Source organism: Gossypium arboreum, chromosome 11 (genome assembly GCF_025698485.1).
Source record: "Gossypium arboreum isolate Shixiya-1 chromosome 11, ASM2569848v2, whole genome shotgun sequence".
Taxonomy (NCBI): Eukaryota; Viridiplantae; Streptophyta; class Magnoliopsida; order Malvales; family Malvaceae; genus Gossypium; species Gossypium arboreum.
In genome coordinates, this window is record NC_069080.1 from 110,346,520 (window position 1) to 110,363,010 (window position 16,491).

The following is a 16,491-nucleotide window of genomic DNA, read 5'->3' on the forward strand; positions in this document are numbered from 1 at the left end:
TTCTATATGAGGTTGGCTCTAAAGTTTAAGGTACCTGAACCAGTAGATTCCTCGATTCTCACCCATTATAGGCTCATTTGAATCGAGTTCAGTTCAGGGGAATACATTTCCATATGGCTATACGGAGATAAAAATCTCATGAAACCATAGGTACGGATGTATCCCGAAAGTGATCCACTATCCTGCACGGAGGCAAAAACCTCACGAAGGCGTAGTTTCTCCCTCTCACTTAAGGGTGTGACCACAACGGTCATGCAAATGCAATGCGCATCAGAATATAACAACACATGCAATAATACAAACACATGTAATGTAAAGAGGATTAGATTTTTAAATTTTTAATTTCCGACATTAAGACAAGAGATAATCAATTACACGGCTTGACTCTCTTATGGAGTCCCCAGTGGAGTCGCCAAGTTATCGAGACCATTTTTAAATAGAGTTTTGGAAAATGATAATCGGCTTTAAGAAAAACGAAAACGGGAGTCGCCACCAATCTTTTTAGGTGTGATTGGATCACCTTATAAAATGTTTTGTTTTAAAACATTAATTTTGGTCTACGAAAGTCGAGAAAATGGATTCGAGAGTCGGTTACGTACGAGGAAGGGTTAGCACCCTCGTAACGCCCAAAAATTGGTACCTAACTGATTATCAAGTGTCTTTAATGTCGGAAATTTGAAAGTTTTAAGATGCAAACCTCTTTTAATTAGAATGTCTCAATTTTGAAAATTAAGGCTCACTTATTTCAAATGAGTCAAAACATCACATCCAGTAAGTTAGGACGCAACATTTTAAAACCTTCGAAACTAAGCTCGTCTTTCGAAAATTTCTATCTTGAAACAAACAAAACGCCATATCCAGTAAGTTAAGACACTATGTTTTGAAATCTCGAAATAATTATTTAAGTTTTGAAAACTGAAAATCACTTAGAAGGGTGCTTGACTATTCGAATTCAACGAGAAAAGTCGCAACCCAGTAAGTTAGGGCACTATCTTTCTCGAAGTTTCCAAACATCAAGCATTGCCTTTTAATTTTTTTTAAAAAAACCTTGGAATATTATTTTAAATGACGTTTTAGGATGACATATTAATGTATCATGAAGCATAGATGTACAAAATATTCTAACATTTCCATACAAACATAAATAATATCATTAAGGCAAAACTAAATAACATGAACATACGTTTAATGAAAAATCATACTAGGGTAAATAATAAACAAATAAAAACATGAGTAAACTAAAAGAAAAACATAATACATGCAAAAATTATACAACAATATATATCATAAAATAGCACATAAAAGAAATAATTAAACATAGCATATAAAAAAATGAAACGATGCACAAATAAGATAAATGACATACACTAAAAAATGAATAAATAGAACATTTACAAATTATGAAAATATAATGCAATAGTTCAAAATACATGAAATGATAATATAATATATATACATGCATAGAAAATATATATTTGAAAATAAACTATATAAAAAGGTTAAATATTATAATATATAAAATACATAATCAAATGTATAAAAGATAGGAATAAATATACATATTTGAAAAATGAAGAAATTAAAATTGTGACAGCCCTAAAGTGACTCCAGTCGGAAAGCGGTTTCGGGACCGCTAAACCGAGTCACCAAATTATTTGAATGTGATATTTATGGTCTAAAATATGTGAATATGAATGTGCGAAAATTTTAAGTTTCGATTTAGTAAATTGCATGTGAATTTAGTTAAAAGGACTTGTGTGACACTTTTGAAATGTGATAGGCTAATCTACAAGGATCTAATAGTGCATGTAATCAAAAGGAGGACTTGCATGTCAATTTTCCCCCTAATATGTAGTGGCCGGCCATGAGCATGGGTGGACAAGGTGTTATAGCTAAAAGAAACATGTCATAGACATGTTGGCTTAATGCATTATGTAAGGAAAAATAAAATAATGAGCATGGTAATTGAATAATGAAAGGGAGGAGTGATGAAAAAAATGGTCTCATCCATGCCCCCATTGCCGTGAGTTGAAGGAGAGAAAACAAAAAAAACAAGTGTTCATCCTTTGGTTCATCCTTGGCGAATAGAGGAAAGAAAGGAAGGGAGGAGCTTGAGAAAATCGGCTATGGTGATTTGCTAGACTAAGGTATGTTTGATGTTGTCCATGAGATGCATGCATGTTTTAGTTGTTAGCTTGAGTTCTACCTAGCCCATGGTCTAAATCTTGCTATGTGATGAAGATGATACTTGGCCTTGGGTGTTGTTTTCTTGGTTGGTGTTTGATGTTATGGTGGTTCACTAGATTAAGGGATGTGTTATGTTGCTTGAGGTGTTAGATAAATTTGAACTCATCACCAAGCTCTTTAAGCAACCCAAGTTAAAAGTTTTGATATTGAGGTATCTTGAGCATTCGGCCATGGTAGGAAATAGAAGAGAAATAAGGTTGTTGTTAGATGAAGTAGAGTCTAACAAATGAGCTCGTATGTGCATTAGTTGCTAGATGGAGAAGAATCGGCTAGCAAGTTGTGTGCTAAGGCCGAATATAATTTTGTATATTATGGATAATGCATGTGTTGAATTAATGGAAAGGGAGAGGATGCTTTAATAGTGTATATATGTGTATTAGCCAAGGTTTGAACTTGAAACAAATGGTGTTTAGTCAATACAAGTGACCATACTTGTAGAATGTATTAAGTGTTGCAATCGGCCTTAGCATAGATGTGTATGTTCGCCACATGAATGAGTACATGAGTTGATGTGTATGTTAAACCATAGGTAGCCTATTGATGGCTTTAGCTTGACTTAGAAAATTGACTAAGGGAAATATTAGCTAGTATGTTGAATTCGATTCGTGATTTCGTACATATATGACTCTAATGTCTAATGTATATATGGGCTAAGTACCTTGAGCTTCTCTTTTGATGTTGAATGAATTGTATTAAATTGCTTGATGTGATTAAAATGCGTATGATCATTGTGTATTTGAGCTAAAAGGTGGCCATATGACCTATCAAACTCCTTGTCATATTCGGCCATAAGCTAGCAAAATGAGACTTTAATAAGTTAAATTTGTTTGAATTAGCTCAAGAGCTTAGAGGACCACAGTTGGATAAAGGAAAGGAAAAGTGATCGAATAGCCGTTGAAGCCGTTCGACAACATTCGAGGTAAGTTTTGAGTAATGGAACTTAGATTATGATTTGATTAGATCACGTTTTAAGCAAATCAAAATCATGCTCTTTATGTGTGGCTATTGAGCCGAAATTGCAAGTGTGATAAGGGCCTCGTGTTAGAGTTTTGCTAACGAAAATGAAATACGAATGTGTCATGATTTATTGATAAATGTGCATGGTTATTCGAATGATGTCCGGGCTAAGTCCCGAAGGCTTTGTGCAAAGTGACTAAATCCGGACTAAGATCCGAAGGCATTTGTGCGAGTTACTAATTACGGGCTAAGCCCGAAGGCATGGTGCGAGTTATTAAATCCGGGTTAAGTCCCAAAGGAATTTGTGCGAGTTACTATAACCGGGCTATGTCCCGAAGGCATTTGAACGAGTAGCTATATTCGGTTAAACTCAAAGGTACGTGATTCGGGAATGAATGATCTTGCTGTAAAATTTCAGTTAATACGCTTGTGAAATCCCAACAATGAGGTATGTTTCGTATGTGCTTTGAATTAGTCGAGCCCTTACAAATAAGTATTTGCTCAGTTGATAAATGAGCTACCGGCCTTTGGCTAAGTTAATCTTTGTGTATGAATATAAGGGTTGGTAATGTGAAGTAAGTATGATATTGAGAATTTGTGCATATGAAATTATCTGTTTAGCTACATGAATGCTATACTTTGGTTGTGTCTAAATTCATGACTCAAACTTACTAAGCATTAAATGCTTACTCTGTTTCTTTGATTCTCTGTCTTATAGATTTTGGTTCTTCAGCTATCGGACTCGGGATTTTTGAAGTCGAAGTCGCCCACACTATCAAAGCTCCTTTTGTTATATTTTTGGTTGAACTTTGAAATGGCATGTATAGGATTACCCTTTTGTTGTAGGTCATGTACCTTTCGGTTTTGTGTAAATTTGGATAGCCATGCGAAAATGGCTTAAGTATACTTTGGGCATGGTATTATAATCATTGTATGTTGTTCATTAAGAGGCATGGAAATGTTTGGAAACGATTAGCCATTATGGTTAATCATGATCATATTTTGTGCTATTTATGTTAAAGGGCTAGTTGAATCATGGAAACTATGAAATAGGTAAAGCCTACCTTAAAGACAGATGCTGACAGCTGCAGTGATGTGGATGTGAAAAATCACTAAAAATATTAGGAATGGAATTAAATAGTGAATAAATTATTTAAACGAACCTTGACGAGTCTATTTTCATAGGAAAATAACGAAATGATCATATGAATAGTATGTTAAGAGATATTTAAGTTTTCGTGAGACAGGGCCAGAACAGTTTCTGGAGTCCCTGTTCCGACTTTGGAAATTCATTATAAATTGACCAGAGATAATTAGAAGTCATTCCATATATGTACAGATTTATTTTCGAGTCTAATTTCTTTAGAAACAAACGGCATCAGTATTGAAGCCCTGTACAGGGAGATATCCAAGTTGTAATGTGCAAAGGTCAGAGTAGTCGATCCCTGTAACATGGGGACTTTAACTAATAAACTGTACTAATTGGCCCGACCAAAATTCTAGAAAAAAATTTTAGATGCATATATGAGTCTAGTTTCAGGGAAAAATCACGAAACTGATTTTCGAGTTGTGGAACTCAAGATATGATTTTTAAGGTGACAGTGACACAGTTAGCTGGCTGTCTGGAAATTTTTAAAATGAACTGTGCAAGTAAGTGGATTAAGCCCGTTAACCCCTCGTGTCTGACTCCGGCAACGGTCTCGGGTACGGGGTGTTACAAAAATAAAAAAAAAGGTTGAAAAACTAAGATAGACGAAGAATAAAATAAGAACAAACCACAGAGAGTAAGAACGCAAGAGGGAGAGAAATTTGAGTGAATGCTTTCAAGAATTCTTATTACTTCCCAAAACTCAAGTCATTTACAATGAAGGGAGAGGCCTCTATTTATAGTTGAGCCTCCCCAAATCCAATGGTACGGATCAATTACATCAACGGATAAGATTAAAGGATATCTACAAATTAAATCTCCAAGATTACAAGATCATATCTTCAAGATTGCATATCATATCATATCATATCTAAGATTGCATATCATATCTAAGATTGCATATCCTTAAAGATTATATTTCCATATAAGTCAAGCTTGTAGATGGACCTTAAATCTTTTCAAGTAATGGGCCATTCTGATCGGGCCAAATTATATTTGTAATTCTGGACTGAACTTGGACTTCATTTTTTTGGGGTTTATTATATTTTTGTTTTTGGACTTATTTCTGGGCCCAGGAAAAATTGAGTGTCTACACCATATATTTAAATGAACTAATTGTTGTCCTACCAAAATTTGGATTGGAGATAGGTAACAATATTCTTGTCCAATTGGAAGGCCTTAGTGAGAACATCGGGATTAATAGGAGGTTAGAGCCAAATCGCATTTGCAATCGTGATAACTCTTGGATTTTGGTGCTAAGACTAGCAAATGCAACTACTTTGGTATTCCGATATTGAACTGAAATGGATGAGATCGACAGGAAAACAAACACATCACCGTGGTTTAGGACTTTGGTGATGAGGCGTTATCTGTGTTAGATGTAACGAAATTTGGTATTTGATTTTGATTTGGCTAAAATTTGATAATGTGATATGTTTTATGATTATTCATAGCTAAAGACAAAGATCGAATCCTTGAAAGGGAAAGAAAAAGCAAAAATTGTTGATTAGTGATGCGTAAAATTTAGGTTTGTACATTTATGATTTATGGCCATTTTAATTTATTGCATTTCATGTAAATCGTATATGGGAGTTTCAAGTTGAGTATTTAGTGATAAATTAAACTACTAAATTGAGCTTGAATTTGAATTTCAAATAGAGGACTAAAATGAATAAATTGTAAAATAACATGAATTGCTTGAACTATGATATGTATTATGGGATTTGAGTGAAGACATATGGTAAATGATATGAATTGCCTATGTTATGTTAATAAATTGAGTTGTGACAGTGAATATGTTTAGTGATCGTACTAAATTGTAAATAGAATTGAATACCCTATTAATTAGTTGGGATGCCATAGATTGGATTGAGTATGGGATTATGTGCTTATGCCCCAGGATGCATATCATGTGCTAGATATGCGCTTTTTACTCCAGAATGTGCTTCGTGCGCCATTATTCACATTCATGCTAGTTTACCGTATTTCAGTTTATCCGGTGATGCACTTCGGTGCTAGTTTGGTGTGTTAGTTGGATGATATTGAGTATTCATCTGAGTTTGAGTCAAGTTAATAGGGGCTACATATAAGAAGTTAGTAAATGATTCGGATAAAGTAATGTTTAATACTATCGAGCTAAACTTTTAGTTATGTGAATTGAAATAAATAAGATATATAGTTATATTGTGATTCTAACTGAAAATGAGCCCTGAAGGCCAAAATGAATACGAATAAGTCATTAGATTCCAGAGGCGATTCAAAAAGTATGAAATTGGTATGAATTGATTGAATGTTAATGGCTAAATAGGTTGAAACTAGTTATAAATAATGAAATATTGGTAAGGTTATGTTGGACTCAATATAAGTATGTGTACATATGTAAGTTGATGGTTATAATTTTCTTGTCGCCTTAGATCATGAAATTTTTTGATTAATATGTGCATATAAGCATGTTTTATATTGAATTGTAATGTTAATTCTTGTAATTATATATTGGATCCTAAATGTACCATTGAGCCCTATTACTCAGTGTAGAGGCTATTTTCTCCGTGCGCAAGTTTAGGTGATTTTTGAAGCCTCAAGATTTGAAGCCAGCATCCAGACTATAGTTTCCAACCCCACAAATTTTGTATAAAGTGACTCATTTTGGTCTTTTGGGCATGTACCTAGGAAGCTTAGGCTAAAAGTCTCAAATGTTAAGTTACATATGATATGGTCTTTTGTTAATTATTTAAACTTGTGTTGAAATGAATTCTAGTTGGTGTGGGATATATATGAATTGGTTGTATTAAAATGTATATATGTGATTTTAGGTCCCTTTTAACTTGTAAACAAGTTGATTTTGGAAGAAATAGATTGTCACGTTATGATGATGAACTTCTAACATCGCGACGAGAAACAAAGCAAGGTTCTTGCGATGACACTGTTGCTTTGAAGTCACGACAAGCACCAAACAGAGATTTGTGTCGCAACAAGGAACCCTTGGCATTTTGATGTCAACCTAAAATTTTGGAATCCTTACAATTAGGTTTTTTTTCGACCTTGGGTTAACAAAAGAGCTTTCATAAACTCGTATAAGATTCGAAAATGATGATGTATCGTGTTATACACATGTTTTAGTTATATTTGAATGTTTAACAATTTGTAATTTGATCGTAATTGCTCTGACAATGAATGTGGAACCTTATAACTCAGACCCGATGATCGAGTTGAGTATCGGGGTGTTCCATCTCTCAAAAACTTAGTACATAAACCTATTCAAGTCTCTCAAATATATAGGACTTTTTGAGACTTGCTAGCATACCAAAGATTAACCACAATCCCTTCTTGACAACAACTAAAATAGCTAAATAGAATATTATAACAATGACCAAAGTAAGTTGGGTTGTTGGAAGATAAGTTTCAAGTTTTGTCTCAATCTAACATCCTTAATTCAAGGAATTTGGTACACTCGATCCGATCCGATCCTTAGGATATGCTTCTCTAAGTGAATTGATAATCATTGATGGACTTGAATAATCCCACAATATAACACAACCTAAAAATTTATTTCAATAAATTGACAACTTTCAAATATGGCAAGCTACTTTCTTTGATGCAGTGGTGATGGAAGTGGGTATTTCCATTGGCAAATTGCAACGATATCAAATATTTGCCTCAACACCACCGTTAAATGGTAACAAAATTTTAATGGTGAATTTCCACGTTAGTCACGCTAAAATTTGTGTAAACTACCTATTAATCACTCAAAATAAGGGTCATTCCTATTTTGGTGACTCCAAAATTTTTCATATAAATGCACCGTAAGTCTTCCATTACCATTTATTAGTGGAGTGACCAATTTGATAAATTTCTTTTTTGGGTGACTAAATTTACAAAATAAAAAAATTGGGGTGACCAAATTAGAGACGAGCCCTATTTAGAGTGACTAACGATATAATTTACTCTAAATTTTTTGACATACAATAATGAGACATACAAATATAATAATTTAATTGATTTTAAGGTTTGAGCCTAATTTTGCTTGGGTTGGGGCTAATATTCACGTAAACTTTCCCAACAATAATGGCCCTAAGATTCAAACTCAATCCAAATTCTTAGGGAAAATGTCTAGGGCTACTTTTTCCAACCATTTGTTAGTATAATTTAATTGATGTATATGATATATAAGATTCACCCATGATTTATTAACCAATAAAGATTAATAATTATAAATAATAATGAGTAAAATTGGTTAATTCTAAAATGTATAGTTTTTAATAAATAAAAAATTAGTAGAAAAATAATTAAGTTAATTATAAATATACTATGATGAGTCATAATTCTCGTAATAAAGTATACATAATTTTTTAAAAATATAACTTACAAAATGACCTAATATTATAGCTCATAAGAAACTATTAACAACGAAAACACCACGTGATATGCTAAGTGGGAGGTTGTAACACCAATTTAAAATAATCACTATCGAGAAAATTAGCAACTAAGCAAATCTTAATACAAAATGCAAGACAGATAAAACTTAACATGAAACATGAGTCACTAGCTCTTAACATTGCAAGTAGACTAGCAGACTAGAAACCATGCCATAACCATCAGATCAGGCACATTATTAATAAAACACACATTATTTAGAACAAAACAATCATAACTTCTTATGATTGAAGAAATTTTATTCCCATATATTTAAATGAACTAATTGTTGTCCCACCAAAATTTGGATTGGAGATAGGTAACAATATTCTTGTCCAACTGGAAGGCCTTAGTGAGAACATCAAGATTAATGGGAGGGTTAGAGCCAAATACTGCATTTGCAATCGTGATAACTCCTGGATTTTGGCTGCTGAGACCAGCAAATGCAACTGCTTTGGTATTCCCGATATTGAATTGGAAGTGGATGAGACCGACAGGGAAAACAAACACATCACCAGGGTTTAGGACTTTGGTGATGAGGCGGTTATCTGTGTTGGATGTAACAAAACCGACATAAAGTGTGCCTTCCAAAACCACAAGGATCTCCGTTGCACGAGGGTGCGTGTGAGGAGGGTTTAGGCCACCATATGGAGCATAGTCAATTCGGACTAGAGATATGCCGAGTGCTAAGTCCCGGTATTTGTGCCACATTGACAGGAGTCACAGTTGATCCAACCGGATTTGAGGTGTTTCTAGGGATATTAAGCCCTGAATAGAAGAAGTCTTCTGCATTGGCAAGCTTTGGGTCCTTGCAGAACTTTCCATTTACAAACACTGCATGAAATAAAGTAAGGTTAGTCAATATAGTGAATCCATGCAAAAGTATGAATTCTTATGAAGAACATGTTACTTCAGATCAAAGGCTCTAGCGTCTTGCATAATTATGGACTTAAAGATACTAGTCAACAAGAGAGTACTGAGAAGTACCACCATTCTTGGTGTCATTGATGGCTACACAGAAGTCTTGCAGGGGGCTGGGATCAGAAGCTGAGGTTAATAAGGGACTGAAGGCCAAGATGGCAAAAGCTGCAACGAAAAGTTAAAGTCGTTTCATCATAATTGATGTGCAAGCACGAAATGTATGCTACCAATTGGGAGAGGGGTGGGAAATCCTGCATGGCAAACAGGTCTATATATAGGCATTGAAACAAAAGAACTCGTCCTGATTTGCCTTTCATCAAGAACGTCAAGACTAGGCGTTTGCCTTCACAATTAGTTATTTCTTATTAGGAGGTGAATCATTCTTCAACCAGTACACTTTCTAGTTCTGTTCTCCTCGTACATCATTTCAATATATGTCGTGGAATTGGTCTTAATTCACTCGCAGTTCTAAACATTTTCTTATCCAGGCTTTGACTTTTCCTTCTCAGACTAAAGTTGATGGGAAAAGGAGGTGCTGAAAATACATTGTTATCTTATAATTTGCTAGTGACAAGAAAGTTTTCTTGTAAAATACTTCTTTCAAATATATATATTGCATCAAATATGAACTCAAAAATAATTCCATCTGGCCTTAGGCAAACAAATATATATATATATATATATATGTAATTTTTTATTCAGATTGTGGGGATAATTTAATTTAGATTTGGAGTTGCTGCAAGCAGCCGGCAGTTTTGAATGTAAAACTAAACTCGGTCATTCTTTTAGTTAGCATGATCAAGGAAATGCTATGGAGACAAAAACTTAAGCTTGATTAAAGGCTTCTGATTTTGTCTGTAATCAACATGTTATACGATCTCAGTTGACATAGTCTATTCTGGCATGTTCATTTGTTCTGACATCTGTGCTTATCACATCCACAACATTGTCAATTTCTTGCAAGTTCAATGAAGCATGCATGCAAGAGCGAAACTTTCCAAGTCTGTTGATCACTTCAAGTACCCAAAAATGAGCTTTGAATTAATCACTGATCCAATTCGTTGCCAACTTTGTAATAAAATATTTTTTAAGCCTAATTAAAGACTTGAATTTTTCCTAGTACAGAATAAACTTCAAGGCTTCAGTTACCTCGCAGACTTCGAATCATATTAGTTTGAGCGATCACACCGCTTTGTTTAATACAAGTTTATTGCTAGTCAGCAACGCCATGAACTAACAGGTACGATATGATGCAATAGCAAAGAGTTTGATATATTAAGAAAGTGGTAAATTTGGTGTAGGCTTATCCAATGTTGTCCAAAATCGAATATACAGACTTTACCCAGTCAAAATCAAGTGATTAGGTATATGATATATTCCACTTCTGGATTAATCAAAGTGATTAGGCATGTTTGGACCTCCTTTACAATTTTATCTAATTACATTAACATTTTATATCTATTCATAATTCCCTTTCTAATATTTAAATTTAAATATGTCAAAGGTTCTTGTACTCTTTCAAATTTTAAAATTTAGTCCCTATATTTTAAATTTCCATGCTTTTTTATTTAAAAATTTTAGTTCCTTTGTTTAATTTTCCCGTTAAAGTTAACATTGTCAAAGGTAAAATAATATTTTTAGACCTCAATATTTACAATTTTTTTTGTCAATTTGGTTCTTACCCTTTAAAAGTTCATATTTTTTTTAAAAAATAATTTATTTTTCATATTCTCTAATTTTTAAATTTCTAGCTAGAACGATGGCTTACCATTGGCTAAAGGCAGTTAAGGAAGGGGTTTTCGTTAATAAGTGGACTTGCAAGGATGACTTAATCATATGTGTCCAATGTTGTTGTGTGTTAAAGTAATTTCAATATTCGGTGGGATCTCCATGTAAAAGGAGCTTAGAAGTTTAATGTTGACTATTCCATTTTCAAGAAACTAGGGACTTCAGGTTGAGAGAGTATGTTGCATTATGATTGTGGGGCTGATAGGATTTCAAGATTCTAAAGATACTAAAATTGTAACCGTTAAATGTGCCCTTAACTTAAACTAAAAAAGTAAGATAAAACTGGTCATTAAATAAGATTGAAGAAGTGGCTTTCTCTATGGTGTTTTGAGTGGCTAATGAGATAGCTCACTCTTTGGCAAAAGCAACATGCTTTAGGGGTGTCATGTTTTCTATTTTCTAGTAGTGATGGAGTGGTTCTTTTATTATTCATGTAATCTATTATAATCTGGTTTATGTAATCCAATGTTGCTTTTTTAAGGTGTGTTGAACTGCATTGCTTGATTTGAGAAGTAGGATATGATAATTAAGAAAATTACCTTTCAACGAAAAAATTGTATATTTAAAGGGAAAAAAAAAACATTACTAGCTTATGTTCCTATAGTCGAACTTCATGCAGGATTGACCTAACCTTGCATTCCAAATAGAAACTTCTTGCACCAATTAATGCTCATACTTGCTTATGTTCCTATAGTTGAATCAGCTAAGGAATGGTTGTCGCTAAAGTGCTCAACAATTTTTCCTCTTTAAGTGGAATACGGGTACATAATAAATATAGCTTAAAACACAAGAAAAGAAAAAGTCAAATCATTAAGGAAACTATTTAAAAACATAAAAAATAAAAAGTATATATAAGTTTTAAAAAAACTATTTAAAAATAAAAGATAAAAAGATGTTTTAAAAACTATTTTAAAAACATAAGAAATGCTAAAATTTAATTCTATTTAAACTGGACCAGATAGATTGGGTCAAGAACTAGTTAGGGTATCGATCCGATGAGAGGTAAAAAATTAGTTGACCTGCAAGTTAGTATGAACTGGTTAAACCGGGCTAAAAAATCCGCTGAACTGGAGGTTGATTCGTTTTTTATATTTTTTTTATTTTTCAATAATTTATTTACTTTGAATCGATCGGATTAGTTGTTCTAGAAATCAATTGCCTAGATCAATTAGAAATCAGTTCAAACTATTTTTTAGCTCAGTTCAAGCAATCCATACCAATTTTAAGCCAACTGATTTTTTACGTCTTGTCGGCCTAATACCTAACCAGTTCCCACTCCGATCAGTCGGTCTAGTCCAATTTAGATAACATTAAATTTTAAGTTTTTATATTTAACATCATTTGAAAGAGTTTTTTTTTAAATTTTTATATTTAAAAAGCATTGAATCTACAGTACTACCATAAAAATGAAAATTGAAAACAAATTATTAATCAAAAAAAAGAAAGTAAAAATAGCAATAACGAAAACAATAAATTTCATTACTTAACAAAGAAGCTTACAGCAACATAAGCAAATAATTTTATATTTATTCTTTCAAAAAAATTATTATTGTAGAAAAGGAAACAAGTCAAAGATTATTGCAAACAAATTGTGAATTTGAATCCAAATTGAATTATACCCTAATTGTTAGCCCACCGAATTTTGATCAAGATTTTCACCACATTCTTGTCCAATTGGAAAGCCTTGACGAGAACATCGGGATTGATGGGTGGATTTGATCCAAACCTTTGCATTGGCTACTGTAATGACACGGGATTCGGCTACTCAAAGCGTGAAGGCAACGGCATTGGTTTTCCCACATTGAATTGAAAGTGAATGAGACCAATTGGGAAAACAAATACATCCCCAGGGTATAAAACCTTGGTAATGAGACGATTATCGGTGTTGGATGTCACAAAGCCAACGTAGAGTGTGCCCTCCACAACGACTAGGATTTCGGTGGCACGAGGGTGAGTATGAGGGGGGTTTAGGCCACCATTTGGTGCGTAATCAATTCGAACCAATGAGATGCCAAGAGTGTTAAGCGCTGGTATTTGAGCAACATTAACTGGAGTAACAGTCGATCCCACTGGATTTGATGTGTTTCTGGGGATGTCGAGCCCTGAATAGTAAAAGTCTTGTGCTTTAGCAAGCTTTGGGTCCTTGCAGAACTTCCCATTAACAAACACTGGAGTGGAGACGAGAAGAAGAATGTTATAATTTCATGTACCATGCCATGAAGAGGTTGTAGAATGTTTTATTTGAAGGTCAAGTTTAAGAAGAAGAGATAAAAACAAAACTTACCAGCATCCTTGGGGTCATTGATGGCTACGCAGAAATCTTGGAGAGGACTAGGGTCAGATGCATAGGCAAATGGGGAAGCCAGAGCCAAGAGACAAAATATTAGGATGAAATGGGCAGTTTTCATTGTGATAAATGGAATTTTGATTGCTTTGGAGAGGATGAGGAACTCTGCTGCAGAACATGACTATTTATACATTACAGTCTTTGAGCTAGTCTATGTTTTTCCATTTCTGATGAATTGTTCTTCAACTACTACCCTTGTCTCTTCCCACTTCCAATGCTTACATCAGTATCATTGTCATGGAAGTAGTCAAATCTGTAATTAAATTATGTCTTTTGTATTACTTAATACAACTTGGTCCATTCGAACGTTGACTTTAGGAGATATCCAAGGTTGCTAAGGCGGCGGGCAGGCAACCCTGTTCATGCAAGATACAATGAAAATAATGTTAACAATAATCCAAGTTGGAAACATTTTGCCATTTGGCAGTGTTTAAACATAAAGTGCCAGCAGCTGGGCTTGGTTAAAGTGTGAAAGAGACTGCCATTGTGGGTTGAGGGAGATTAACTATTGAAACCTTTGACATGATCTTTTTCCCTCATTATCATCTCCTTTTGCAATTAGTGATCTCAAATTTTATTTTATTTTTAAAAAATTAGAGAAACTGTTTTTCGGTAAACTTATTAACCACTTCAACATCTATTAATTAATTCAAATAAAATTGCTTGATTAAGTAAGAAGTATTTGCAAGAAAAGCGCCTCGGAGTGATTCAATACTTGTGGTTTTATATCTCTCTGAAAATACACGTGCATGGACATCTTCATGAAAGCCCGGTTGCATTAAATGTAATCTGCATATAGTTTTCACCGTTCTATGGATATATAGGAGCACTGCAACTTTGAAATACTGCTAGAGGCTAATCAATTGTGTATATATATATATATTATATATTTATATATATATATACACATTCAAAGTCAGTAGAGTAGTTAAGACGACATTGGGTATGTAAAAACGACCAGTTCGACGAGGTTGAAGGTGTAGAGTAGTTGAAGAATGATTCCTTCAGATTTCTTTAAAAACCAGTAATCACTTCAGACTTGGCAAACCTCTTTTTTTATTTTCCTTTTTGAAATGGAATTGTTAAAGAAATAAAATGACAATGGACCTGTTCAGTGACTACTATCTATAAATGGACATGCTTTGAAACCAGATTTCTCACCCCTCATAAAGCAACAAATCCTAGAAGCTCAATTTGATCAGGTTCAGGACTGTTGCTTACAACAATGAAAGGTGTTCAATTCCTTGTAGCATTTGTCCTCTTGGCTTTGGCTTCCAAACTTGTCTCACTTGGATCCGGCCCTCTTGAGATTTCGTGTAGCAATTAATGATACTAAAGACGGTGGTGTGTTCTTATAATTCTTTGAAATTTCATCTTTGCGATATATTCGTTTTAACTCTGAAAAGTGGAGAAATATAGCAAGTACAAGTATTGGACAAGTGTCCAAGTAGTAAACTCTTTTCTTTCCATTTATGCAGTTTTCGTTAATGGCAAGTTCTGCAAGGACCCCAAGCTTGCAACCGCAGAAGACTTCTTCCTGCCTGGCCTCAACATTCCTGGAAATACATCAAACCAAGTAGGATCAATGGTCACTCCAGCCAATGTTCAACAAATACCTGGACTTAACACTCTCGGCATATCTCTTGTTCGAATTGACTATGCACCTTACGGTGGCCTAAACCCTCCTCACACTCACCCTCGTGCCACCGAAATTCTAGTCGTTGTGGAGGGCACACTATCCGTCGGTTTTGTCACATCGAACACGGATAACCGTCTCTTCACCAAAGTCCTTTACCCCGGAGATGTATTCGTTTTCCCCGAAGGTATGATTCACTTCCAGTTCAACATAGGGAGTACGAATGCGGTTGCCTTTGCTGCTCTCAGTAGCCAAAACCCAGGGGTGATCACCATTGCAAATGCAGTGTTTGGCTCTGACCCGGCCATCAATCCTGATGTTCTTGCCAAGGCCTTCCAGCTGGATCAAAATATCGTTAAACAACTTCAGTCCCGGTTCTGGTGGGACAACAACTAGGGGATACTTCTAAACCCCATGAACCTTACTTAGTAGCTAATTGTTTGGATGATGTTTAACTTATTTTTGACGTTGAATTTAGTTGAAAGAAAAATAAAAAGATAAAGAGGTTTCTCATGTACCTTAGCTTATTGTAACTTTGTCGTAATATTATTTTTGTCATACCATATGGAGTCTTGCAATTACAATTTATTTTTAGTTTGAAGTTTGGACTTCAGACCTTCGTTTAGGGATATGAATGAATCACTACGATTGAATTCTTATATTAAATTGATAGAACGAGTTGATTTCTTATGGACTTAAAAAGTTAGTTTATGATAAAATTTAAATTATTTAATTTTTTATTAAAATAAAATTTATATTGTTTTTATTGCCATTAAAATCAAAATTCTTATTAAATTGAAATTGCTTAATTAATTATATTTATTAATCTATTAAGTTTTTTTCGATATCTAAATAGAATTGAAGTTTTTTATGGTTCCAACTAGCCTATCTCTATTCTATTTATCATCAACAAAGATGTGCTTTCACAATCAAATGGCTAGACATTTTAACTTAGAATAAAGCGAAACACATGAATGAGTTGAATAATATAAAAATTGGTTTGTTATGTCTCTCTAAGTTATTTCTTTTATATAT

General features: G+C 33.9%; 1 protein-coding gene and 1 pseudogene across 1 annotated transcript; one reads left to right on the top strand and one right to left on the bottom strand.

Moving 5' to 3' along the window:
* Positions 1-8,984: 8,984 nt before the first annotated feature.
* On the bottom strand, positions 8,985-13,911 carry LOC128284149 (germin-like protein subfamily 1 member 14). The gene is made up of 3 exons (XM_053021851.1): positions 13,758-13,911; positions 13,348-13,641; positions 8,985-9,312 (listed from the first exon to the last, which is right to left on the bottom strand). The coding sequence occupies exons 1-3, from the start codon at positions 13,879-13,881 to the stop codon at positions 9,047-9,049; spliced, it is 684 nt and encodes a 227-aa protein (XP_052877811.1). The 5' UTR covers positions 13,882-13,911; the 3' UTR covers positions 8,985-9,046.
* Positions 13,912-15,045: 1,134 nt separating this feature from the next.
* LOC108465418 (germin-like protein subfamily 1 member 7) lies at positions 15,046-15,945 on the top strand (annotated as a pseudogene).
* The last annotated feature ends 546 nt before the right edge of the window (positions 15,946-16,491 follow it).

Bases quoted from the DNA above. Each gene is read 5' to 3' on its own strand.
- LOC128284149 (XM_053021851.1), bottom strand. From the start codon at position 13,881: ATGAAAACTGCCCATTTCATCCTAATATTTTGTCTCTTGGCTCTGGCT. The intron at 13,642-13,757 runs GTAAGTTTTGTT...TCTCCACTCCAG, and splicing joins CAATGACCCCAAGGATGCTG to TGTTTGTTAATGGGAAGTTC. The intron at 9,313-13,347 runs GTCTCATTACCA...CATCCAACACAG, and splicing joins GACATCCAACACCGATAATC to ATAACCGCCTCATCACCAAA.